General features: G+C 48.8%; 1 protein-coding gene across 12 annotated transcripts; it reads right to left on the bottom strand.

The window, feature by feature from the left end:
- Nucleotides 1–1,432: 1,432 nt before the first annotated feature.
- LOC121017546 (zinc finger protein 658-like) lies at nucleotides 1,433–23,507 on the bottom strand. Of its 12 annotated transcripts, none has more exons than XM_040455812.1 (10): nucleotides 23,360–23,507; nucleotides 23,109–23,181; nucleotides 22,890–23,028; nucleotides 18,836–18,928; nucleotides 17,513–17,638; nucleotides 13,092–13,133; nucleotides 9,302–9,438; nucleotides 5,416–5,542; nucleotides 5,072–5,167; nucleotides 1,433–2,709 (listed from the first exon to the last, which is right to left on the bottom strand). In XM_040455812.1, exons 7-10 carry the CDS (start codon nucleotides 9,410–9,412, stop codon nucleotides 1,739–1,741), a joined length of 1,305 nt encoding a protein of 434 aa, XP_040311746.1. In that variant the 5' UTR covers nucleotides 9,413–9,438; nucleotides 13,092–13,133; nucleotides 17,513–17,638; nucleotides 18,836–18,928; nucleotides 22,890–23,028; nucleotides 23,109–23,181; nucleotides 23,360–23,507; the 3' UTR covers nucleotides 1,433–1,738. The 12 variants fall into 12 exon arrangements, with proteins under 12 accessions (XP_040311746.1, XP_040311744.1, XP_040311750.1 ...); XM_040455810.1 differs by having other exon boundaries at nucleotides 22,890–23,011; XM_040455816.1 differs by lacking the exon at nucleotides 9,302–9,438 and adding an exon at nucleotides 14,208–14,518 and having other exon boundaries at nucleotides 13,092–13,134; nucleotides 16,709–17,638; nucleotides 22,890–23,011; nucleotides 23,109–23,507.
- Between the last annotated feature and the right edge of the window lie 3,346 nt (nucleotides 23,508–26,853).

The raw sequence follows: 26,853 nt of genomic DNA, 5'->3' as shown, positions 1-26,853 counted from the left end.
TTTCATCCAGATGTCTCCCCCTTTCGTGTACATTTCCCGCCTCTCTGTAGACTGAATCCTAAGAATCTGCTTCGCTCTACTTTCTGCTCGCCTTCTCGGCAGCCGAGTTAGCACCGGCTGGGTTGTTGGCTCATTATTTTGGTGTAGCTTCACATTTCAGTGCCTGTATCTGTCAACTCTAGACACTCAGGGTGGTCCCCTTTCGAAAGAAGCCAGTGCTCGCTCTTTGTGCCTCGCTTTCATGTGGTGTTTTCGTTTTTAATGGTTTGTGAAGACAGCTGTTTTTTCATATGATATCTAATTTGTCAAATTGGTTTCCATACAACAGAGCTCATGGAGTTTTGTAGGTTCCTATGACCCTTAAAATCCGGGACGTTCGTATTTAGTTCAAATTGCCTGTTGCCTTTCACTGTGGGTTGGTTCCTTGTGTTCTGTAGTTTGGGATTATGAACTCATCTTGGGTTTGTATGTCAGAATCCTGGCAAACATGGGTTGAGGGCGCCTTCCTCCACAACATGTTTTGTTTGCTTCCATAATTTGTCTCAAAGGCCAGGACAAATTTTCTATAGTAACGGTTCAGTTTTTGAACTAGGACAGCAATAGGGCAAATTGCAAATTCTGTCTCATGTGGGATGCTGGTCAGGGCAAATCCTCCCCCATCGGAGCCCACAGACATACGGACAAGCTCCGTGTGCCAATGAGATTCTTCGCCAGTCCACCCCTTCCCTGTATGTCCAGGCTTCTGAAATTTCTGAATTTGTGAGTTACTTCATTACCAGCTCTCTGCCTCATGTGCCCGAGGCCTACCTTCGCACCCTCCTTCAGTCTTCAACAACCCAGGCTTCTGGGTCAACCAAGTTAAACCCACGGTTGGCTCTCGAACTTAATTTTTGGCCCTCAGCTCGGCGTCTCTCGCTGGCGCCTGGAAACTTCCCCGGTTGCCAGCTGAATTATGTATGTAAAAGCATGTAATCTATCATTGGTCATCATTTCTGGCCATTCACAGTGGAAGGGCTTTCACTTTACACGGTCTGTCATGTTGCCAGAAAAGGGAGTCCTAACTTGACACATTTAACATGAAACCTACTTAGGAACTGGTTGAGAGCTAGGAGGAGAGGTCACGAAAGCACCAGTTTCCAGATCTGGGGTGGCGGGGGTTGGGGGCTCTGTAACAGTTGCCAGCAAACAAAGGGACAAATGGTAAGTGGTACGGTGCACGGACTCCTGGTTTAACATACCCTACAGCGACCAAAGGGTAGGATTTAGTGCGGGGGCTCCATAGAGGTCATTCTCTACAGTCTGGTGGCTGTGCCTCCAGGCTCACAATTCTGTTGGATTACCACTGCGGTTGACAAATAAGTAAAATTCCTTCTATGCAGCATCGTTGGGAACACAACCCCTAAATGCCCCCGTCCCAGGGGCTGTTCCCATGTTGCTCACAGCTGTTGTCTTAAATGATTACATTTATTTACAGAATCGAAAGCTCAACGACCAGAGTGAATTCACAGCGATCCCCTCTGTCAGGAGGCAGCTCTTGTAAAAACAGGTGGCTCTAGAGTGTCCTCACCCTCCCCTCGCTACGGTCGAGGGAGGGGCTTCCCCTCGGTCGTGCTCTCTTCCCGCGGGGGCACCGGATTTCCCACTGAAGGGTGGTGCGCGCGGGGGACACGCGGAGGTTTGTCCTCGCGTTCCCAGACGCGCGGGGACGCGGGAGGGAGGCCCACGGCGGCTGTGCCCGTCAGCCGTGCAGTTTCTCCCGGGTGTGGATCCCGTGGTGGCGGATGAGGTTGGCCTTCTGGGAGAAGGTCTTGCCGCACTCAGAGCACTCGTACGGCTTCTTGCCCATGTGGGTCCTCCTGTGGATGATGAGGCAGGAGTTCTGCGAGAAGGCCTTCCCGCACTCACCACACTCGTAGGGCCTCTCGCCCGTGTGGGTCCGCCGGTGCAGGATGAGGTGCGACTTCTGGAAGAAGGCCTTGCCGCACTCGCCGCAGCCGAACGGCTTCTCGCCGGTGTGGATGCGGTGGTGGATGAGGAGGCACGACTTGCGGGAGAAGGCCTTGCCGCACTGGCCGCAGCCGTACGGCTTCTCGCCCGTGTGCGAGCGGTGGTGCTCGACGAGGCGGGACTTGTGCGAGAAGGTCTTGTCGCACTCGGAGCACTTGTAGGGCTTCCCCCCGGCCAGAAGGGCAGCGGGCAGCGATGGGCCGGACCCCGGGGGCGGCGCGGGGCCGCCGGGCGGCTCTTGGCAGCCCAGGCGGCTGGAGAGGCCGGCCTCGGGGGCCGCGGGGCCCGCGTGCAGCCGCGGATCGGCGCGCACGGCCACCTCGCACGGGAAGGGCTCCCCGCGGCGGGCCCGGCCTCCCGGCCACCCGCACCGCTCACACTGCCACTGCCGCGGCTGCGCGCCCGGAGCCGGGCCGTCGGGCCTGGAGTAGAGGAACACGTTCCCCTGCTGGTCGCACTCGAAGCGCCTCCTGGCCAGGTAGGCGGTGGGACTACCGTCTCCGTGACGCGGCAGACTCGCGCCACACGAGTCACAGGCGCACCCCTGCCGTTGTGAGGGATCAAGGTCTGCCTTCTGGCGGACCGAGGCCCGGGGCCCTCTCTCCGTCGGTTCCCGGCCGTCCAGGAAGGCGCCGCTCCGCAGAAGTGTGGCTCGGTGCTCCCGTGGTCTGCCTGCGTGACAGTCGACTTGCAAAATTGCTTCTAGGGGCAAAAAAATACCATGACCTGAATGGGTTTGTGTTTCCAGAATCGTGCCACAGAATGAAATGATATCAGGGAGCAGCTGGGTGGCCCAGTGGGTAAAGCATCTGGTTCTTGGTTTCCACTCAGGTTGTGATCTCAGGGGTTGGTGAATGCAAGCTCCGCATCGGGCTCTGCACTCTTCTGCTTGGGATTCACGTGTTCTCTCTCTCTCTCTCTCTCTCTCTGCCTATACCCCCCCCCAATAAAATTTTAAAAATAATCTTATTAGTGTTTATTTTTAAGAGCCCGAGTACAAGCGGGCAGGGGTGGGGAGAGAGGAAGACATAGAATTTGAAGAAGGCTCCGGGCTCTGAGCAGCCAGCACATAGACTGACATGGGGCTTGAACCTGTGAACCGTGCGATCATGACCTGAGCCGAAGTTGGACACTGAACCGACTAAGCCACCCAGGTGTCCCTAATGTTATTTACTTTGAATTTTATTCTGAGAGAGAGAGAGAGAGAACTGTGGGAGAGGCAAAAAGAGAGGAAAACAGATCAAAACCAGGCTCGAGGCTGACAGGAGAGTGCCTGCTGCGGGGCTTGAACCCACAAGCTACAAGATCAGGAACTGAGCCGAAGTTGGATGCTTAACAGACTAAGCCCCCCAGGCCCCCCCCCCAGCAAAAAAATAAAATTATATCCGAAACAGGAGGAAGAATAAATTTCAGACCTAAGTGCCCAGATTCAATCACCACAGTTATAAATCTATAAACATACCCTCATCCATTGGCTTTTGAAAGGAAAAAATGAGATACGTCCCAGATGTCTGATGGACTTGGCCACAGACCAGCCTCCCCACAGCACCATTCCTCGGGCATGTTGGTATCCACATCACTGTGGCCCCTCCTCTGAGATTCTTAAATGTTGGGTTCTGAATCCTGTGCTTAGATCCTCATTTGGTTTTGTCTTCATTTAGGTTTTTTTCTTTTTTCTTTTTAAGTAGGCTTCACACCCAGAGGGGAGCCCAACGTGGGGCTTGAACTCATGGCCCTGAGATTAAGACCTGAGCTAATACCAAGAGTTCCATTCTTTGAGCCACCCAAGTGCCCCTTCCCTACATTTTATTATTTTTTTTATGTTTATTTTTGAGAGAGAGAGATAGTGCAAGTGGGGGGAGGGGCAGAGAGAGAGGGAGACACAGAATCTGAAGCAGGTTCCAGGCTCCAACCTGTCAGTACAGAGTCCGATGCGGGGCTTGAACTCCTGAGCCATGAGATCATGACCTGAGTCAAAGTTGGACAGTTAACCCACTGAGCCACCCAGGTGCCCCGGTTCCCTTACATTTTAAATCATCAACTATCCGTGGTTTCACCTCCATGAAACCCACACCCAGTGCAACCACAGAGCTTCTTGGTTTAGAAATGTGGAAATTCCTTGAGCCCCAGTGCTGAATTCCTAAGGGACAGAATCAATGCCTACTAATCTTCCCCATGAGGATTTTCTGGGCTGAGACCCAGGCAGGTGGTATTTCTAAAGCCCCCAGCTGATTTCTGGTGTGCCCTGAACAAAAGCTTGATAAAAAGCCCCTGTCCTGAAAGAAAGAGGGAGTCCGTATCCACCGTGGGATTCTACTAGGATGCATGTGGGGGGAGTGCCATTCATATCCCATTAAGCAAAATGGGGCCATATTTCATAGGAAAGAAGAGGAATCTAAAGTCATATAAAAGGGAGCAAGAAAGTTTCTGAGGCATTTCACAGTAAAAGAAAAGACAAAAATGAGTGGCACAAAATAAGTTATTTTAAAATAGGGGGAGGGGCGCCTGGGCAGCTCCGTCAGTTAAGCATCCACCTTCAACTCCGGTCACGATCTCGTAGTTCGTGAGTTTGAGCCCCGCGTCGGGCTCTGTGCTGACAGCTCGGAGCCTGGAGCCTGCTTCAGATTCTATGAATCCCTCTCTCTCTCTGCCCCTCCCCCATTCGTGCTGTCTCTGTATCTCTCAAAAATAAAAAAAATTTTAATAGCGGGAATCTACAAATCCCTGAAAACATGAGAAAGCCTGTTTCATAACCATGGGGTAAGTGTTAAGACTGAAGATTCTAGAGAAAAACTGAGCAAGCAAGGTCTCAGATGGGGACGGCAGGGTGGAACGAAAGAATGAAAGCAGAATATGCCTCTCTCTAAAGGCCAGGGAAAGAGGAGGAATCCTGTCGGGCGGTGGGATGTGCGGAGGTAGCAGGAGTCATGTGGGCATCTCAAGGCCTTGGACCAAATATCCACAGCTACTTGCAAAGATCCAAGGCTTTTGAGAACAATTGCCTGAAACAAACACAGGAGAGTTTGCTCTGCAGCCCAGTGTGTGTCCGTTGCCCCCCTCTCACCTGGAAAGCTCCATCTGACGAGTTCTTCCTCCTCCATCCACGGTTCTTGGCCTCGCTCCAACCTGGAGATCACAGCCGGTTTCGTGACCTGACACCCTGTTTGTGAGAACAAGTCACAGGACTTATGCTGAGCCGCCTGGGCCATCCAAGGAAGCAGGGGACATGACGCCCTCTTACATGTCGGCCAGAGAATGGATTATTTCACACAGGAGGTGAATTCACGAATAACGCAAGTGGGATGACAGGAAGCCTTGCAGACAACGGACACCCAAGGCCAAACATTTCAGAGGTTTTACATAACTGAGAAGAGACATTCATCGGGAAATGCAGGAAGCCTTCCTCACCTACTGAGACCAGGTGGCTGTAATTCTCGAGCATCACATCCCGGTACAGCGTCCTCTGAGCGGGGTCCAGATGCTGCCATTCCTTACGGGTGAACCCCACAGCCACGTCTCGGAATGACAATGAGCCCTGGAATGACACGTGCCCGATGAACCTGAAATACTTGGCAGAGTTCTGCGGCCAAGGCTCAGAGGCGAGGGCTCTTAGCGCCTTTGGACTGCCCCACAGTAAGTGATTTAGGGAGCTTGGCATGCCCCTAACTCTGTGCTACATTTCCAGGGACAGAAAAGAAAAGATCCTAAGAAAAGATCTCACTCCTGGATCTGCATTCATTCATTCGTCCATTCATTCGGCGTGCAAGCATCTACAGACTATTTGGTATGTTGACGGTATTCCGCCTGGGGCTGCGGGGAGGGGGGGGTGGGAGGGGCAGGAAGCAGAACACAGTATTACTCCTGTTCTACAGGCACCTGGAGCCCTGCTGGAGCGAGATGGACAGAAGACTTCTGTGTGGTGCGATCACACCTCAGGCTGCAATGGAAGTATATTACAGAAGGAGCAGACACAAAGACAGCAGTCGTGTTCAAGGTCCTGACGTCAAGTGAAGCCTCACTGGAGGCTGCCCTGGAGAATGATCTTGAAAGATAAACCGTGTGTCCAAGAGGCACGGCATTAGCGAGGGCAAGGAGTCACAGAAAAATCTGGTAGACACTGCAAATACTTGGGAGCGACAATACAGAATATACTGCATGGATGTGTGTGTGTGTGTGTGTGAGAGAGAGAGAGAGAGACAGCACATGTGCACAAATGCACAAATCACAGGGCAATGTGGATGCCTATGATGGAGTTTTAGGGAGGGGAGGGACAAAAGATGAGCTATGTAGAAAAAGGTGGGAAATCACCAGGAGGGAACGAATAAATAAAATTAGGGCACAATTATAAGCAAAGACATGGTCAAAATTAAGGGAGCACCAAGAGGAAAGGACAGAAAGGATTCCACAAATACAGAACAGGGCTTGGCTCTCCTTCCCCTTGTCCTTCATCTTCTCTCTGGATGAACTAAGGACCAAAAAACAACAAATTAATTTACACTGAATACTGTAATACTGTGTAAATCATTTTTAACAGAAGTATGGAAGTTAAAAGGCAAAAGTACAACTATAATCACAGATTTATTAATGGAAAAGCAATATAAAAGGAAATAAAATCTGACATAAATATCAAAGTATGAGTGTGTGAGAAAGTATAGAGTTTCCACATACGACTGAAGTTATCAGGTTAGGAGAGACTTCTAGAACTGTAAAAATATTCAATGTAAGCCTCATGGTAGCGACAAAAAAAATCTATAACGCACAAAAATAAAAAGGAAAGAATCAAAACCTATCACTATAAGAAATCCTCAAACCACAATAAAGATAAAAGAGTAAGAGAGGGGCGCCTGGGTGGCGCAGTCGGTTAAGCGTCCGACTTCAGCCAGGTCACGATCTCGCGGTCCGTGAGTTCGAGCCCCGCGTCGGGCTCTGGGCTGATGGCTCAGAGCCTGGAGCCTGTTTCCGATTCTGTGTCTCCCTCTCTCTCTGCCCCTCCCCCGTTCATGCTCTGTCTCTCTCTGTCCCAAAAATAAATAAATGTTGGAAAAAAAAAAAGAGTAAGGGAAAGGAACAAAAAAAAACTACCAAAGAGAAAACCATTAACCAAGTGGCAATATAAGTCTTTACCTAGCAATAATTACTTTAGACGTAAATGAACTCAACTTCCCTAACAAAAAGGGAACCAACCAACCAACTTCTGTCTACAAGACATTCACTTTAGATTTCAGGACATACAGTAGGTGAAAGCAACAAGGTAAAGATATCCCATGCCGTACAATGGTAATCAGAAGAGAGCTGGTCTGGCAATACTTAAAACAGACAAAACAGCCTTAAAATCACATACTGTCATGAGAGACAAAGTCCTTCTATAACTTCAGAATGGTCCCTTCAACAAGATATAACAGTTTTAAATACATATGCACCCAACATCAAAAGGACCTAAATATATAAAGCACACATTGACCAATCAGAAGGGAGAAACAGCAATGAAATAACAGTAAGAGACTTATATACCCACTCTCAATAGTCATCCAGACAGAAAATCAGTAAAAACAAAACCTTCAGAAGTGAACAACACTACAGATCAAATAGGCCTCGAAGATATTTACAGAACATTCTACCCACTAGCAACAGAATACTCATTCTTGTCAAGAGCACACACAACATTCTCCAGGGTGGATCATAGGCTAGCTAACAAAACAAGTCTTAACATTAAGACTGAAATCATTCTAAGTATCTTTTCCAATCACAATGAAATGAAACTAGAAATCAACAGAAAAGGGGAAAATTTTTAAATACTGGAAATTACCACATTCTTAAACACTGCTGGGTCACAGAAATCAAAAGGGAAACTATAAAATATCTTAAGACAGATGAAAACACAACAGATTGAAACCTACAGGATACCACAACAGCAGCACTAAGAAGGACGTTTATAGAAACAAACATCTACATTCAAAAAGGAAGGATCTCAAACAACCTAACTTTGCACCTCTAGAAAAAGAAAAGCTAAACCCCAAGTTGGCAGAGGGAAATAATAAAAATTAGAACAGAAATAAATGAAACAGAATAGAAAAACAATAGAAAAAATGAAACTAAGAGCTGGTTTTTTGAAATAAAATTGAAAAACCCTTAGCTAGACTAAGAAAAAAAAAAGACTAAATAAAATCAGAAATGAAAGAGGAGACATTATAGCAGATGTCACAGAAATCAAAAGGATAATAGCTATTATAGACAGTTCAATGCCAACTCATTGGACAACCTAGAAGAAATGAACACAATTCTAAAAACAAAAACAAAAACAAAAAAAAACCTGGGGCACCTGGGTGGCTCAGTCGGTTGGGCGTCCGGCTTTGGCTCAGGTCATGATCTCACAGCTTGTGAGTTCAAGCCCTGTGTTGGGCCCTGTGCCGACAGCCTAGAGCCTGGAGCCTACTTGGGATTGTGTCTGCCTCTCTCTCTCAAGAATAAATAAAACATTTTTAAAAAATTAAAAAATATGGGGCACGTGGGTGGCTCAGTTGGTTAAGTGACCGACTTCAGCTCAGGTCATGATCTCGCAGTTTTTGAGTGTGAGCCCCGTGTGGAGCTCTGTGCTGACAGCTCAGAGCTTGGAGCCTACTTCAGATTCTGTGTCTCCTTCTCTCTCTACCCCGCCCCTGCCCACGCTCTGTGTCTGTCTCTCAATAACAAATAAATGTTAAAGAAAAAAAATTTTTTTAAATACAATAAAATATAAAAAAAACAACCTACCGATACTGAATTGATAGAAAGCCTGAGCACAGCACTAACAAAGAGAATGAAGAAGTCACCAAAAAGCTCCAAATAAAGAAAAGCCCAGGACCTTTATGGGCAAATTCTACTGAAAATTTAAAGATTACTACCAATCCTTCTTAAATACCCCCCCCAAAAAAACAGAAAAAGAGGGAATACTTCCAAATTCATTCTACGAGACCAGCATCACCATGATACCAAAACTAAAGACACCACACAGAAAGGAAACTACAGGCCAGGATCCCTGGTAAACGCAGGTGCAAAAATCCTCAAGGTAGTCTTAGCACATCAAACCCAACAGCACATGAGAAGCATCAGACACCACGACCAAGTAAGACTTATCCCTGGGATGCGAGGATGGTTCAACATATGATAATCCATACGAGACACCACGTTAACGCAATAAAGGATAAAAATGACATAATCCGCTCAACAGCTGCACACACACAAAAAAAATTTGACAAACTTCAGTGCCCTTTAAAGATTAAAAGCTCACAACAAACCAAGAATGGAAGGAACTTACCTCAACACAATAAAGGCCATTTATGAAAAGCCCACAGCTAACATCATACTCAGTGGTGAAAGCTTTCCCTCTAAAGCTTTCCTTGATCTGGAACAAGGCAAGGAGGCCCATTCTTGCCTCTCCTATTCAACACAGTACTGGAAGTCCGGCCAGAGCAATCCGGCGAGAAAAAGAAATAAAACACATTGGAATCAGGAAGGAAGAAATAAACGTATCTCTGTTCGAAGACGACGTGATCTTACTGAATGCGGGTCTCAACGTGATATGTGCATTCTCGTGCTCCTCGCAGCATGATGCACAGGAGCCAAGAGATGGAAACAACCGAAGTGTCCAGCCGTGGGCGAACGGATCGTGTGGTGGACACACAGCACGGAACATTACTCAGCCAGGAGAGAGAAGGAAGTCCCTTCATTTGCGACAAGCAGGTGAACCTGACATATGCTGAGTGAAATATGCCAGCCATGGGAGGACAAATACCGTGTGAGCCCACTTTTATGAGGATTCTCAAGTGGTCAACTCCTAGAACCGGTGGTTACCAAGGACTGGGAGGGGCAGGGAAAGGGGGAGGCGCTAGTCAGAGGTTCAGTGTTCGTTACGGAAGCAGAGTAAGTTCTGAAGATACACTGCACAGCATAGTGTCACAATGAGCCACGTTGCGCTGCACCCTTAGAAATTTGCTAAGAGAGCATATCTTACGTTAAGTGCTCCCACCACAAAAGAAAAAAAAAATACAGATATTTTAAAAGGGGGCTGGAGGAAACTTTTGGAGGTGATGGATTAAGTCGGTGGTGGTAGTTTCACAGATGTGCACTTATCTAAACTCCTCTCGAGTTGTGAGCACACAGTTTTGCAGGTCAATCACACCTCAATAAAGTGGCTTAGATAAAATTTTCCAGTAGTCACATTTAAGAAAAAAAGGAGACAATTTAGATAAGATCTTTTAGCCAAATATATCTAGAGTATTATCATTTCAATATATAATTATTTTAAAATTGCTGATATACTTTTCATTCTTCTTTTTCATACCATATGTTCAAAACCTGGTGGGTATTTTCCACTTACAGTACATCTCAACTCAGACACTATGTTTTCAATTTCACTCTCATGAGATATAGTCCTGTAAAAACATAGTTGTGTTTAATATTTTGATATTTATTTTGAGGGGGGGTGGAAGGGCAGAGAGAGAGACAGAGAATCCCAAGCAGGCTCCACCGTCAGCACAAAGCCAGATGCGGGGCTTAAACTCACAACTCGTGAGATCATGACCTGAGACGAAATCAAGAGCCCGATGCTTAACCGACTAAGCTACCCAGGTGCCCCCATAAAGTTGCGTTTAATGGGAAAGTATTTTCCTCTGATTCCCTTTTCAAATTTAAGTGTGAATGAGAAACTCAGTTCTCCAGCCACACTAGCCACCAGGGTTCAGTATCCACTCGTGGCTGGTGGCTACCATATTGGACAGTGCAAGTCTGTACTGTAGAGGGTACAACTGAATTTCTCTGCCGGGGGTGTGTTTTGGCCAGAGAAAACTACAGTGTGGCTCCATCACTGAGGGCCCAGTTCTAGGTCTGTCTGCATTCACATCCCAACTCCATCACCTAATAGATGCAAGATCCCAGGCAGCTTGCTTAATACCTCCAGCCTGTGTGTGTTCATCTCTAAAATGGGAGAGGGGTTAATAATACCCATCTCACAGGTATTCATGAAATGGCGACATGTTAAGTGCTCAACAGGTGGAGCCTAGACCTTTTATTGTCACTATCTTTGTTGTGGATGACCCTAAGAAGTTCCCGGTGAAGATTGGTTTCCTACAAAAGAACAAATTTCCCTAGGAGGAACAGAGGAAACCCGGGCCCTGAATATGGGTCTCACAGCTTCGCGTCACGGCCCACGTCTCTCCTCTGAGGCCACGGAGCTGCCATCTTGTTTCGGACCTCTCATACTGGTCCTATTCCCAGATGTTTCTGGTACCAAACATCCAGAAGGTTCAAGCTTTTTAGGCACACTCTCATCAAGACAGGTCCCCAAGCCAGAAACCACGACCCTGTGAATATGTTTTTCTTCCTGGAGTGGAGAGCTGTAATGTTTGTCCACGAGGCCCATCTTCCTCTGGGGCTAGCTCTCTCCCTCCGGCACCCCAAGCTCCTGGGAGCGCCCCACCACCGACACAGCCTCTCAGCCCTAACCTCGAACTAAGCTGGCCCAAATCTGCATCTCTCCCAAAGACTGTGCAAACTGGCTCCACGATACAGAACCTGGTCCCTTTCTATGGCAGACCTCGCAAGAGAGGTGTGGGCCATGCCTATCTCTGGCCACATGATGCAGTCGGTGTGAGAGAAGGAAGTCACAGACAAGGGGCAAGAGAGACTCTGGGAGACGCATGCATTCTTAGGTGTGACTGTCCCTGAGTACCAGGCCAGGTGTGGCCTAGATTTGGGGTTGGCCCTAAACTAGCTCTAGCTGGGTTTCTGGCTCTTGTCACTTGAAGGATTCTGGCCAGCACACTTCACGTTCATGCTCACGGTAGAGAGAGGGGCCGTGTAGGTCCAATTTGAGAATGCAGACAGGCCGGCAGCAAATGACGTCACTGATGTCCAAAGAGAACGATGGCCCAGGGCAAGGGCAGATGCGTGAGGTCCGAGTGGCGAAAAGACGCTCAGACTCCAGGACAAAAGGCCAAGAGCTCGCTGGCCATCTTCCCTCTCCGCCCCCACCAAAGTCTGAAACGGGGCTGTATGCTCTCCATCTGTGTCAAAAAACTATTACAGAAGATAATTTGAAGAACACGCTACTCGTCTGTTCTTCTGGACAATGCAGGGTTTCATCTGGGTCAGTGTGACAGAACAAGGCAGTTTACGCAGAACGGAGTATTTTGATCCCTGAAACAACCAGCATCACAGATTCTGCACGGCCGTAAGACCACTGCTTACACCCAACGGAGAGTCCAGACTCGCTGTTGTGTCCACTTCACTGTCATCACTAGACAGGACCCTGCCTGTGACACCTCACACCCCAAGGCCGACCCTGGAACCTTCTTAATACTGGAAACAGCTTTAGTTCTCCTAGGACGTGGACGTGCTTGTCCCAAGCAGACAACACAAATCCTATGTTAGACGGAACCTTTTTAAAGTGCCGGAAACGTCTGGGGCGCCTGTGTGGCTCAGTCGGTTGTGTCCGACTCTTGATTTCGGCTCAGCTCATGATCTCATGGTTCGGAGGTTTGAGTCCCGTGGGGCTAAGTGCTGACAGTGCAGAGCCTGCTTGGCTTGTCTGTCTCTCCCTCTCTCTGCCCTCCCCGATGGCTTTCTCTCTCTCTTAAACAAACATTAAAAAAATTTTTAATAAAAGAAATAAATAAAAGTGCCAGAGGGGCGCCTGGGTGTCTGTCAGTTGAGCATCTGACTTCGGCTCAGGTCAGGATCTCACGGTTCGTGGGTTTGAGCCCTGCATTGGGCTCTGTGCTGACAGCCCGGAGCCTGCTTCGGATTCTGTGTCTCCCTCTCTCTCTGCCCCTTCCCCACTCACACTCTGTTTCTCTCTCAAAAATAAACATTAAAAAACTATGTATTTTTTTTTTAAGTGCCAGAAATGGCAGACACCGGGCACCTCAGAACTGTGGCGGCCTCAGCAGCGCATCCGCCCCGCCCTCCCCGTGGCCTCCATATTCCACTCGCCTTGCGTCCTCAGTGATCTTGGGGTTCTGCTTGCAGTATTTTATTGGCTGCATTCTTAGAAGCATCCCTAAGTCCCCGGGAAAGCATAGTGCGGTAGAAAGAAATGCCACACTCACCTGGGACATGGTCCTTCCCTGCTGGGCGGGGGAAAGCAGACACCTGTGTAAGCAGAGATGGGGAGGGGAGGGCAGGGGAGAGGATGTGAGAGGTCAAGCTTGCCCTGGGCCTCTGCATCAACTGCTGCCACCCCCCACCAGGCCTGGGGGAGGACAGGCTCCCCTCCCCCCCTCCCCCCACGGAGGACATCACATAATGCCCATGCCTTGCAGAGTGATGGGGACCCAACCTGGCGAGGGTTCAACCTGGATTCTCCTGGCCTACTTAATGCACTCATGTCTGTCTCCATAGTCAATGTGCAATTTACTAATCCCTCAACTCGTTACTCAGAAATTGAATAGAAATTTATTCTGAAGAAACAATCATGAGTTCAGGTGAAGAGTTAGTCGCCAAGGTGTTTATTATAGTTCGTTAAAACTCTGAAAAAAAAAAAAAAACCAGAAAATAACGAAATATCCATCTACACAGGACCCGTTAAATAAAACACTACTCCAAAGGGAAATAAACGTTATGTGGCTAATGAAAACAAAATCATGGAAAAAACGGTTTTATTGGATAGCATACGGATAATTAAAAAAGGTGGCCGAAGACTATTTGATCCCATGCACACGGACACACACACGCACACGCGCGCACACACACACACTCACATAGATCTCTGAGATGATGCAAGGCAAAAAGGTAGCAGCAGTTAGCCCTAGGTAGGTAGATAATGACCACTGAACAATTTTTTTTTTGTACTTAGATGAATTTCCTAATCTCTTCTAGGACAAACTGGTACTTTGTATACCAAAGTTATTTTTTAAATATCTGTAGCCTATGAAGCTTCGAACCCGAACCTCTGTCACCTCTCCTGCCCCTGGTAGACGCTGGGGTCAACTCACAGGAAAATCTAACAATGGGATCTGGAAGGGCAGAGTCCAATGAATGGAGTTCAGCTGAGACAAGCTGAGGGCTACTTGGCGGGGCCCTCAATCCCATCCCGGACCCGCTGGGTCCCCTGTGCTTCTGTTCCACCTGCAGCCTGTCCACGTTCACTGTCAGGAAGAACCGCCCTGGCTCGGCTGTGCTGGCCTCTGCCCGGGAAGCAGTCCCGGTCTGGCTCTGCCACTTACCAAACATGGGACAAGATCTGATGGCTTCTCCTGAGCCCTCCTCCTCCTTTCCTCATTTGGCCAGGGGACAGGAACACGAAGGTTCAGGAGCAAGTTTACTGTGGCTGGAATCATCAACGGGACCCCACACCTATCTCTCTCCTGAACAGACACGAGGTTGGTCTTAGGAATGTTCCTACTCAGGACAGACACACACTGGAGTTGGGTCCAAGAAGTCTGCAGAGACGCTCAAACTCTAGAATTACAGAAACTCCATAAAGAATTCCGAGGGAGTTTTGGTTTTGGTTTTTAAATTGGAGACTACCTAAGTGCTTAAAAATAACAGATTGGTTAATCAATTATGACACAATCAAAGCATGCCATGCTATGAATCAACTTAAACTGTTACAGAATATCTGTAAGAACTAGCTTCTGGCAACACCAGTAAGTGGGGAAAAAATAAATAAATAAAAAGGAAGCTATGAAATTCACAAACACATGACTCACAGATGGGTAACAGGCAGAGATGGGTGGTATTTTCCCCGGGTACCTGAAGTTTTAGCTCAATTCCCAGACACCCCAAATTCTCTGGAGGAGCTGGCAGACCCAACCTAACAGACACCTTCCTTCGGATAAGGAAGAGCGAAGGAGCAGGGAGGGGCACTACTGAAGACGTAGATACATGGTGTTTTACCCCCCTCCCAAGACAAGAGGGACGGTTGAGCCGGCAAAAGTGGGGGAGTAACCTGGCTCCCCAGGCTGGACGCATACCCAGCTACAGAAACACATGGGCACGTGGTGGTTCAACAGAGGGGGGCGCAAGCGTTCTGGGGGAAGCTTTGCAGATGCGGGAGCCCAACGGCAGGAGGGAGCTCTTGGAAGTGAGAAGCCGGCAGAGGCCACCGTGGTGGCCAGGTGGGGGGGTGGGGGGTGGGGGCAGGAATGGGAGACACCTGCACGGCCTGCCTGTGTTAGAACAAGGATGCAGCGTTCCCCGGGGCCACGTGGGGGGCAGGAAGCTAGGGGAGCCTGAACAACCTGGGGAGAAAGCAGGCTGCCTGCGGGACACAGAGAGCCAGCCCTGGGAAGCAAGAGCACTGAGCCAGGAGCGGGCACAGAGGTCTGCGAAGAGAGCCCCTGCTCGTGTCACAGGCTCTGCACCCCGACAAAGCTATCACGCGGCCTCCCGCGTGATAAAGGACAGATGGCTGGGCAGGGGGAGAGCTACCGGAAGCAACAAGGAAATGTTTGTGTCACTTCTCTTCCATTTCCCCTTCTCCACCCCTGCCCCTGGCGGAGAAAGAAGTGGTCCAATGAGGAGAAGGAAGGGTTAAGGAGGAGCAGAGACAGAAGAGATCACAGGCCCTCCATGGGGGGTGGGAGGAAGTGGAGAGCTGCAGATCCACAGGGAGAGAGAGAACCCGGATGTGGCAGTGAGATGTTCACTAGCCCACCAGCAAGCCAGGAGAGACTGTTCCTTATTACAGCCTCAAGTAACAGGACCCCTCTGGGTTACCAGAGATGTCATCCTGGCAGCGGAGTGTTCTGGGCTAAACTCTGTGCCCCAGAAAGATCTGCTGGGGATCCTAGCCGTCAATATCTCAGAATGTGACCTTTTTTTTTTTTTTTAAATTTTTTTTAATGTTTACTTATTTTTGAGGCAGAGAGAGACAGAGCATGAATGGGGGAGGGTCAGAGAGAGGGAGACACAGAATCGGAAGCAGGCTCCAGGCTCCGAGCTGTTAGCACAGAGCCTGACGCGGGGCTCGAACCCGTGTACCACGAGATCATGACCTGAGCCGAAGTCAGACACTTAACCGACTGAGCCACCCAGGCGCCCCAATGTGACCTTCTTTAGAAACAGAGCCTTTGTCAATGATCAGGTGACGGTGTGGTCATGAGGACGGGCCCCAGTCCAGGAGGAAGGACTAGCGTCCTTACAAAAGGGGGAAACTGGGGCCAGGGACTCACACAGGGAGAACGTCAGGGAGGATGATGGCAGAGCTCGGAGTGATGCAGCAGAAACCAAGAATGGGCACAGATTGCCAGCAAAGCCCCAGAAGGCGGGAAAGAGGCCGGGAATGGGCCCCCCAATCAGGGCCTCAGAAGGAATGGGCCACACCCGCGCCTTCACTTCTAAGGTCAAGGGAGTCAAGAGAGACCACGTGTGTGTTGTTTAGGCAGCTCAGTTTGTGGTACCTTGTAGGAACCCCAGGGAACAAGTGCAAGAAGGCAGACCCAATAGAGTGGGTCCAAAACAGTGGTCAAAGGGGACACTGGGACACTTTGCTCTGTTGCCTGTTTGTCTACATCAATTTCAGCACATGGAATGGGTTTTTGTAAAAAAAAAAAAAAAAGAAAAAATTCTGGACAAAACACACAAAATGTTAACACTGGTGACCTTTGCATGGTAGGATGTGTTCGTTTGTTTTTACAATAGTGGCATTTTCTAATTTATTTTAGACAATAAACATATGCTCACTGTTTAAGTATCTCATAAAAATATACATATATCATCTTACTGGGTTTTCTCTCCATGACCTCCTACCAGAGTCCTTCCCCTGGAGGAGAGGAGATCCATGAGAGGGTCTGAAGGGGTGGAAGGTGGGAAGGGGCGGGTTTTAGCGATGAACTGAGGCGCCCAGGAGGAAGCCCCCGCCTGGCAGGCCCTGGCGGACGGGAGCCCTGGGCGCTAGTGCTGGCTCGGCCTCTAGTAAGCTGGGTGGCTCTGAACACCTCTCTCACGCCCATTTTCTTTCGTCTTTAACATGAGAAGGAAAAATGAAATACTCTTAGGTTAAGAAAGCAACTTTTGTGCCTCGACTACATGAGGACGGTCTGCATCTCACAAGCAGTGGAGTGAGGGGCGGGGGGGGGGGGGAGCCGGGGGGCAGTAGAGAAGGACAGTGAAGGCACCGAGTGTAGAGAAATCCGCACGGGGGTCGCCTGAGTGTTGCGGGGATCCCTTCCCTCGTTTGTGCTTCCCTAACCTTAAAGCGGGGAACCCCCTCTCCTCCTAGCAAACCTTCCCCTCGACCAAATCCTAGACACATCCCCTAATGCGATGGCATCACCCAAATTCACGGTCAGCAAGCTCGTCCTCAGCTGTTTTAGGGACACTTTCTGGAAGCCACCCCGTTCTGTGACCTCCAACTTTATCCCTAAGCTACGAGAGGGAGCTCAGAGAGGGAGCCCCGCTTCCAAAGTAGATTGCTGCTGTCGGGTCACCTTCTTTCCAAGAATTATTCTATCGGTGGGGTGCCTGGGGCTCGAGGACTGGGGTCAACTCCAACTGGCAAAGCTCTGCTCTCCTGCTGAGAACTTACCGTGGCCGGAGGCTCAGCTCCCGCCTGGAGGCCGTCTGGGGGTTAGAAGGAGCTGGAATCCACAGCAGGACTGAGCTGCCTGGTCACGGCCTGTCTCTAAGCCTTTGCAACAGACACTAAGAACACCTGTAAACAATAGACGGCACTGTGAGACTCATGTGAAAACATTAGCAGCACATTTGCCTCTGATGGGGGCACAGGGGAAGCCAGAGAGAGCGAAACACAAGAAGGATCCTTCGCCATCCCGTGCGAAAGCTGAGCAAAACCTCTGCTGGCAGCAAGCGAGGAATCGGGGGCCTCGGGCCTAACACCACCAGATACTGACTTCCGCCAATGAGCCCAGAACAGACTCTACCTCCAGCCGCTCGGGGAAGAGGCCCACCATCCACCACATTGACTCTGGCCTTGGGAGGCCCTGGACTGTGGCCTGCAGAGCTGTGAGGTGACAGCGGGTGTTACTTTATTTTATTTTAAAGTTTTATTTAAGTGATCTCTACACCCAACGTGGGGCTCGAACTCACGACCCCAAGATCAAGAGTTGTGCGCTCTTCCGACTGAGCCAGCCCAGCTTTCAATCACTGAATTTGTGGTAATCTGGTCCGTGGCTCTCCACTGGGCGCTCAGGAGAAAGTAGACGGCTGGGAGACCACAGAGAGACCCCCTGGGTGGTGAGGTCTGGAGGAGGGCAGTGGCTGCCATGCAGGGAAACCCAGGGAAGCCCCATCCTCCTAGAAATTCCCCTGTGGAGGAACAAAGCCTTGTGCAGCTGAGGGAAGGGCAGCACAACCCACTGCTCCCAGAGCACAGCTAAGACCCATGGCACCTGGCAGGGAGAAGGAGAAGAACACCCTGTCCCAGGGGAAGGGGACAGGCATATGTCCTCGACTCAGACTCAGAGCCTCCTACCACAGCGGGAGGGGCAGACTCGGGGACCAGGGCCCTCCACCACCAGGCTGGGCAGCACTGAGGAGCAAGCGGGGGCATGAGCACGAGGAGAAGGTCGAAGGGGGTAGGCGGGTCCCAGAGCGGGGGACAGGAACCGGCCCACCCTAAGCACAGAGCAGAGACACTTGAAGCCAGCGAGGGCCTGACCGTAACCACAGCAACAGCAAATGCCAGCGCCGGCAATGCCCGACCAGGCTCACTGCACCACGTCCTGCCTCCCAGCCCCGCGCACAGCAAGAGGGTCTCTACTCCCACACACACGGCCCGGTGTTCATTTAAACAATCAAACTTCGAGACGTACAAAAAGCCAGAAACAACAACCCACTGCAGAGACAAAGCAAGGAGCTGAGGCCCACTCGATCTTAGGTCTGTGCGTACCAACACACGAGCGTGATGAGTGTGCAGCTCAAACACATGGAACACACACGCCATGAGGGGAAACAGACAACTCCACATCGCCATGAACAGAACCTAGAGGATTCGGGATACAAAAAATAAATAGTAAGAGTATACAACATTTAAAAAAAAAAAACTATTTAATTATTTCGAGAGAGAAATAGAGAGTGAGCAGGGGAGGGGCACAGAGAGGAGACAGAATCCTGTCAGCACAGAGCCCAATGCGGGATTCGAACCCACAAACTATGAGATCATGACCTGAGCCAAACTATGAGCTCGTGACCGGAGGTGAAATCAAGTCAGACCCTTAACCTACTGAGCCACCCAGGCGCCCCAAGAGTGTGCAACACCTGAATAACAATTGAAAAGCCTGACCTATTGGGGCGCCTGGGTGGCTCAGTCGGTTAAGCGTCCGACTTCGGCTCAGGTCATGATCTCACGCTCCGTGAGTTTGAGCCCCACGTCAGGCTCTGTGCTGACAGCTCAGAGCCTGGAGCCTGCTTGGGATTCTGTGTCTCCCTCTCTCTCTGCCCCTCCCCCACTCATCTTTTTTTCTCTTTCTCTCAAAATCAAACATTAAGAAAAAACTTAAAAGCCTGACCTACTGGATCAGACACAAGAAAGTACTTGATTAGAGAACATACATTCTTCTTTTAAGCACACCTGGGAGCTAAAAATTGACCCGAAAAAGCTAAAAATAAACTTCAACAAGTTATTTAAATCAGTATTGCATAGATGCTGCTCTCTCAACACAAAAGCAACACAACTAGAAAATAAGAAGAATGCAAAATTATTTAGAACAATGGCTGCAAAAAATGTTACATATCGAACCTGGTGCACAGTTACAAACACAGACTTAAAACAAATCACAGCCCTAAGATACAGATTAGACAAAATCTGAAAATTAACAACATTCATCGCAGGAGGCTAACACAGCAAAGAGTAAACCCAAGCAACACAAAAGAAGCAAGTAGGAGCAGAGATTTTAAAAAGGAAAAACCAAAGAAATAATAGAACAGGTGAAAAAAAGAAAAAGCCTGCCACAGGCTGAATCTAATCATGGTGAAACATTAGTCAGACCTACATTGATAAACGTTCCACAAAATAACCGGCCTGTACTCCTCAAAAATGTCAATGCTAGCAAAGACCACGAATGATTGGGGTACTGTTCCAGAGAAAAGACGACAAAGGAAAACGGGAGAACAGATGCATGATCCGAGATCTCCTTTAGCTAGAAAGGGTCTTACGGAGACAACAGGTGATAGCTGAGTACGAGGCGTGGGTTAGACAACAGTATTGTCTCAACGCTAATTTCCTGGTTTTGATCATTATCCTGCGGCTGTGTGACAGAAGAGCCTTGTCTTTGGGAAATGCACACCAAGTATTTGCACACACACATATATCTGTCAAGGGGAGAGGAAGAGAGAGAGGAGAGAGACAGCAAGTTTTGTATAAATGACCCAGCGATGGCCTCTGCAGAGTGGCCCCTGGCAGGCTGAGACCATTGGCTCAAAAGACCAGCAGCACCAAACTCAGATGTTAACACATGCATTCATTTTAAAGATAGCCCAAATACGAACAGATTTTTAGTCGTTTGGAACCTGCCTGCTTTCCCTGCCCCAAGAAACTATACGCTAGCATCTGGTAGCCATAGATAAAATACGCCACGTGGCTACCAAGACCCCAAGTGCCTCTGACCCAGAGACACCCAGGGGTATCCTTTCCACCTCCCTCCTGGGAAGTGGGCCCTGGGCCCCAAATTCTGGATGGTCTCATGCTGCGAGGGACCTCTCCCCAACGTGCATGCTTCAGTAAAGCTTGCGTGCACTTCTGGTCATACGGTGACATCTTTTTCTTTAATCGGCTCGCAAATCCCTCGACCTCCCTCCATACAAATGTGGCAAAATGTTCATACTTGAGAAATTTAGATGAAAGGTGTTCTGGAATTCTCTGTACTATTCTACCCTTGTGAGTTTTCTCTGAAGTCTGAAGTTGTACCCAAATAAAAAATTACAAAGAAAAAACTAAAATCAGCTCTTGGAAAAGATTTATTAAAACTAATAGCATAGGGGCGCCTGGGTGGTGCAGTCGTTTAAGCGTCCGACTTCAGCCAGGTCACGATCTCGCGGTCCGTGGGTTCGAGCCCCGCGTCGGGCTCTGGGCTGATGGCTCAGAACCTGGAGCCTGTTTCTGATTCTGTGTCTCCCTCTCTCTCTCTGCCCCTCCCCCATTCATGCTCTGTCTCTTTCTGTCCCAAAAATAAATAAAAAAACGTTGAAAAAAAAATTAAAAAAAAAAACAGCATAATTGGTTGGTATTTAAAGCTAATAAAACACACTAAGTTCAGGTATGACTGATGGAGAAAATAAGAGAAGGCAAAAAAATGCAATTTTTAAACAGGGAAAAAAGAAACCATCTCAGATATAGTAGAGATGTTTTTAAATTATGAGATCACTATAGACAATTTAATGCCATAAATCTGAAATTAAACTGGACAATTTCCTAGAAAAATACAAAGTACTAAAATTGACAAAGCAACAGAAAACAGAAAAAGAACCCCAGTAAACATTAAATAAGATGGATCGGTACTCAGAATTATACCCATCAAGAAAACACCAGGCCCAATCAAACTACTTAAGATTTTCACAATGTGCATAAGCTATACATGGTTCTGTATCTAGAATAGATGAAAACAGTTACTAAAAATAAATAAGAAAAAGGCAAAGCAGAAGAAATACAGGCAAAGGTAACGAACGAAAAAATAATATATTGTTTATGACCACATTCCTGTCTAGGAAGTAAAGAACATGTAAGAATAAAGTAATCTCGGGAGTTGTCACCCTGAGAGGAAGGGAAACGGAACGAAGGGTGATATTAAAAGGGGTCCAGTGGTACGTGTAAGGTTTTCGTTCTTTAGAAGATCTGAAGCAAATAAACTTTTAACATTTGCTCAATCTAAACGGTAACTACGAAAGTTTCCCTTTGTTACTTTGCTATATACATTTGAGATCTTTTCTAATGTTACTAATTGAACACAGTAAGAAACAGTTATGGGTTGTAATAGAAAAAAACCTCCTTCAAGAAGACCCAGATTCAAGTTAAAATGGAAGGAAACATTAAGACTTTACAGTCACGGGACCAGGTTTCGTTTCCTCACTCCCTGCCCCAGCTTGTCTGTTCTACCTCGGCCCAAAAAGCCTCAAAGACAGACAAATTCTCCCTCATCTCTGCATCACTGTGGTACCCTCACTGTGGCTCTCCCTCCTGATCCAGTGCGGGGGAAGAAGAGTCTACACTGAACCGTAGACGCCCTGCTTGATCATCTCCTCCCTGCTTGATCAGCATTCAGACAGAGGCACCCACACAGCCCCACCTTCACCCACCCCTGCCCGTGCTGGCGGCTTCACAAACCTGAGATACATTCCCCTACTTACTTTTCTCACTACCTTAGCTCGGTCTCCATTGACTCCACTCACTGCCAGTACAGGAACACCAAAGACCAATGTAACCACACTTACTGCCTTGCCTAAAACACTTCAGGCACTAACAGGACCCAGTCCCTACCCCCTAACCCAGCTGCTGGGTTGATATGCTCCTGGAACCACCTCCAGTCTCACCACACACACCCCTTCCAGGCTCTTCCATGGTGCCAAATCCAGCAGTACCCACGGGTTTCATGCTTTTGCACAGGCTGTTCCCTAACCCCAACCCTTTTGCCCCTTTTCACCTATGGAGACCTTATTTCAAATCAGATCTTCGGTTGTGCCTCCCCCAGCAAGAAATGACCTCCCTCCTTGGTGTCCGTTCATCCATAGATAGGAGTAATTATCAGAGCACCCACACCTTGGTGGCCCTTATCTGTTCAGGGGACCGACACCGCCCTAGGTCTCTAGCCAAGAATGGAAGCCGGTGCTACACCAGTTGCCTGACCCAGACACTCAATAAACATTGGTCATAGGAACACCGACACCATAAATCCCCGAAATACCAATCATTTCACTTCCCTCCTTCCTTGCCCTCATAGCTCAGAGCCTACCGTTGGCTGTGATGTGGGGTCCGAAGGAGTGACAAAGGCTCGGACAGAAGGGGGGGGGGGCCTTCCTCAGCAGTCCCTCCTCACCCACGGGAGGCCCGGCCACCCAGGCGGAGTTCAGGGACCTGGACGGGCAGAAAAGCTCCGGGTCAAGGGACAGAAACAAATCCAGTATCGGGAAAGAAGGGTGACCATTCGGGAAAGAGCTGGCCCCCAGCTCACCGGGGCCAAGGCTGTCACGGGTCCACCGCGCTAAGCCCTCTGTGGACGGACGGTGGGCTCCGACGACGCTGGGCTATAAAGCAAAGCAATGAGACCAGCCTGCCCACAGCTCCCGCCCCAAACCAGACAGGAACCCTGACCCTCCCCAGTAGACGTCAGACAGAGCCGCCCACCGGACCCCCCTAGCAGAGCACCCCTCCCAGGGCCCGCCAGCTCTGCAGCCGTGGCTCTGCCACACGTGCCCTCTCTACCGCGGGGGCAGAGGGAATCGTCAGTCCCAGATGCAGCGGGAGCCTCAGGACTGGCTAAGTCCCAGGTGCCGGCCACGCGAACCCCGCCAAGGGTCCGGAAGTGCGCAGATTGCTGTGGGAGACCTCCGGGCACAGCCGAGACGCCCCTGGACTGGGCGGAACTACAACTCCCGGGAGACTCCGCGGTGAGGTACTTCCGGCCGGCGGCCCAGCCGTTTCCGGCCACAGGGCGGCAGGTGTGGGCCAGCAGGCGCCGCGCCGCGGGCGCCGTGTGGACCAGTGGGTTGTGGGCAAATGCACCTTCTCCCGCCTTGTTGCCAGCCAGCGGTCGCCCCGGGGGCTTTCCACCGGATCGGACCGGGTTGCCCCCAGCCCTGCGCCGTGTTGAGGGACGGGTCATGGCCCCCATCCCCCCTCCCCACCATGTGGGCGCCCAGCCTGGGTCTGTCTGTATGCCTCTGCCCAGAAGTCCGTTACCTGAGGGGCTCCATGTCGGGCACCTGGTTTTGTAAACTCAAATCCTTTAGTCCTCATGACAGTCCCCAGCATAGGTATCATTATCCCCATTCCACAGAATCAGAGGCAGTCTTTCTCAGTATTTTTACTCGGGAAGAGCCCTTGAAATAGTCTCAGGTCTCAGCAAACCCTTGCCCAAATATTGTGTGCAGCTCATGGTAGAGTAAGACAATCATCAAGTTACACTCACAAGATAATCAGTATACAAATGGACAACGGCCAGACCATGTACCGAGATGGGACTCTGACCTATCACCACCGCCACCTACGCAGAAACCAACTCCCCTGTCTACAATAAACAGCGCAGAAAGCCAGATTGCTATCTTTAGTAACAACCCAGGCAGCTGAACAGTAACTTCTGTCACAGTCCCAAATGGCCAGGACTTCGTCAATGACTGGCAGCTTTCTTAATGTTTGTCCTCACTTCTAACTCAGGAGTAACCAGAGAAAACATTGAATATACACCTGCTAACCCATCACATGGGATGCCCCACTCCCAAGCTAGTCTGCCTCCAGCTTCCTCCTGCCATCAGCCACCAATGAGGGCATTTGGAAACCTTCCCTTTTCTCCCCATAGTAAAACTTCCCCGTTACCCTGCCTGCCTTGGAGTCTCTGCCAAAACTCAAGTTAACAGCGACTGACTTTTTTTTTTTAATTTGTTTTTTTAACATTTATTTATTTTTGAGACAGAGACAGAGCATGAACAGGGGAGGGGCAGAGAGAGAGGGAGACACAGAATCTGAAACAGGCTCCAGGCTCTGAGGGGTCAGTACAGAGCCCGACGTCAGGCTCAAACTCACAGACCGTGAGATCATGACCGGAGCCGAAGTCAGACGCTTAACCGACCGAGCCCCCCAGGCGCCCCACGACTGAGTGCTTTGAGACAGCAAGCTCTGAAAAAATAACCTTGGCCTGTTTGTCGGTGTTTATTTTCAGAGATATAATTGTCAATATTTTTCTGTAGGTTCTGTTCATTCTTTTTTAATGTTTATTTTGGAGAGAGACAGACAGAATGTGAGCGGGCAGGGGGCAGAGAAAGAGGGAGACACAGAATGTGAAGCAGGCTCCAGGCACAGCCATCAGCACAGAGCCCCGAAGCAGGGCTCAAACCCACCAACTGAGAGATCATGACCTGAGCTGAAGTCGGACGCTTAACCGACTGAGCCACCCAGGTGCCCCTAGATTCGGTTCATTCTTGGCTACCTACTCTTTTGTGTGGTTTTCCCCTCATCATTTGCCATTATAAATGTATTATTCAAAATTCACAAATTAAGGGAAGGTAAAAGAAATTTAAAGTTTAAAATTATGCTTTTTCTTTGCTCATAGCATTTATACCGCTGGATTTATTAAAATTTAGTTCTTTGGGATCACCCATGCTACTAAACAGTGCCAATAAATTGTACTTATTCTATACTGTTGCTGGAATTACTGGCAGAGTTTGAACAACCAAGTAGGATATTGGTCTAAATAGATATTCTTTATGCCATCATGTATTGTGTATGAGAGAGGGGCTAGGGGCAGCCTTATCATGTGATTTTTTTTTAAAAAGTCTACTAAAATGATCATTTTAACTATCAATATATTTAAATAGTAAGTTTCATATGAATGAATCCATTTTGCATCTTTGGATGGAGCCTATAAGAACTTTTAGAATATATTATTAGACTCAGTTCATGCTTTTTTTAATGTTTATTTATTAAAAAATTTTTTTCACAATTTTTTTATTTTTGATAGAGACAGAGCACGAGTGGGGGAAGTGCAGAGAGAGACAGAGACACAGAATCTGAAGCAGGCTCCAGGCTCTGAGCCGTCAGCACAGAGCCCGATGTGGGGCTCGAACTCACGGAGTGTGAGATCATGACCTGAGCCGAAGTCGGACACTTAACTGACTGAGCCACCCAGGTGCCCCTAATGTGTATTTATTTATTTTATTAACAAAATTTTTTTTTCAACGTTTTTTATTTATTTTTGGGACAGAGAGAGACAGAGCATGAACGGGGGAGGGGCAGAGAGAGAGGGAGACACAGAATCTGAAGCAGGCTCCAGGCTCCGAGCCATCAGCCCAGAGCCCGACGCGGGGCTCGAACTCACAGACCGTGAGATCGTGACCTGGCTGAAGTCGGACGCTTAACCGACTGCGCCACCCAGGCGCCCCATGTGTATTTATTTTTAAGAGAGAGAGAGAGAGAGAGAGAGAGAGAAAGAGAGAGCGCGCGCAGGGGAAGGGCACAGAGAGGGGGAGACACAGAATCTGAAGCAGGCTACAGGCACCGAGCTGTCCTGAGCTGAAGTCGGACACTTAACCGACTGAGCCACCTAGGTGCCCCACATGCTCTTTTTTTTTTTTAATGTTTATTTATTTTTGAGGGAAAGAGGGAGACAGGGAGAGAGAGAGAAAGAGAGAGAGAGAGAGAGAGAATGTGAGCAGAGGAGGGGCAGAGAGAGAGGGAGACAAAGGATCCAAAATAGGCTCTCAGCTGTCAACACAGAGCCAAGGCAGGGCTGAAACCCACAAACCCCAAGCCGAAGTTGGTCACTTAATCAACTGAGCCATCCAGGTGCCCCAGTTCATGCCTTTTGGGGGGGGGGGTGAGTAATCCTATTGTTTTGTAACATGAGGCTGCTTCTCCTTTTATTTCTACTTCCTGTGTCATGTTTGGACATCAGGGATCTGAGTCCTTTGCAGATTCAGCTACGTAACTTTATATATAACTTTTGTTCTAGAGAAAGTTACAAACAGTAGAAATTATCCCCTTCAAAACATTTGGAAGATTCATTCGTGAAACTTCTGAGTATAGAAATTTTATAGGAGAATTCTTTTAGGGTTTTATGTCTTTTGTTTTGTTCTTTTCTTCCTGTTAAACTGGTCTTGGTAATGTATTTTTTCCCCAAATTGTTCTTTAATTCAGTATTTTCAAGTTTTCGCTAAGTTTTTTTTTTTTTAATTAAGCCTATTACTTTAAATTACTTTAAATTT

This window comes from Herpailurus yagouaroundi, unplaced genomic scaffold, assembly GCF_014898765.1.
Source record: "Herpailurus yagouaroundi ecotype Mexico unplaced genomic scaffold, PumYag 216, whole genome shotgun sequence".
In the NCBI taxonomy this organism is placed as follows: domain Eukaryota; kingdom Metazoa; phylum Chordata; class Mammalia; order Carnivora; family Felidae; genus Herpailurus; species Herpailurus yagouaroundi.
This window is presented reverse-complemented; position numbering and strand designations above follow the sequence as displayed.

What these genes read in the sequence shown, in the direction of transcription:
- LOC121017546 (XM_040455811.1), bottom strand. Translation starts at nt 9,412, where the DNA reads ATGGGCCTCCTTGCCTTGTTCCAGATCAAGGAAAGCTTTAGAGGGAAA. An exon ending in ATGGCCTTTATTGTGTTGAG is followed by an intron (nt 5,543 to 9,301) that starts GTAAGTTCCTTC and finishes GTGTCATTCCAG; the next exon opens with GGCTCATTGTCATTCCGAGA. An exon ending in CAGCCACCTGGTCTCAGTAG is followed by an intron (nt 5,168 to 5,415) that starts GTGAGGAAGGCT and finishes TCTCACAAACAG; the next exon opens with GGTGTCAGGTCACGAAACCG.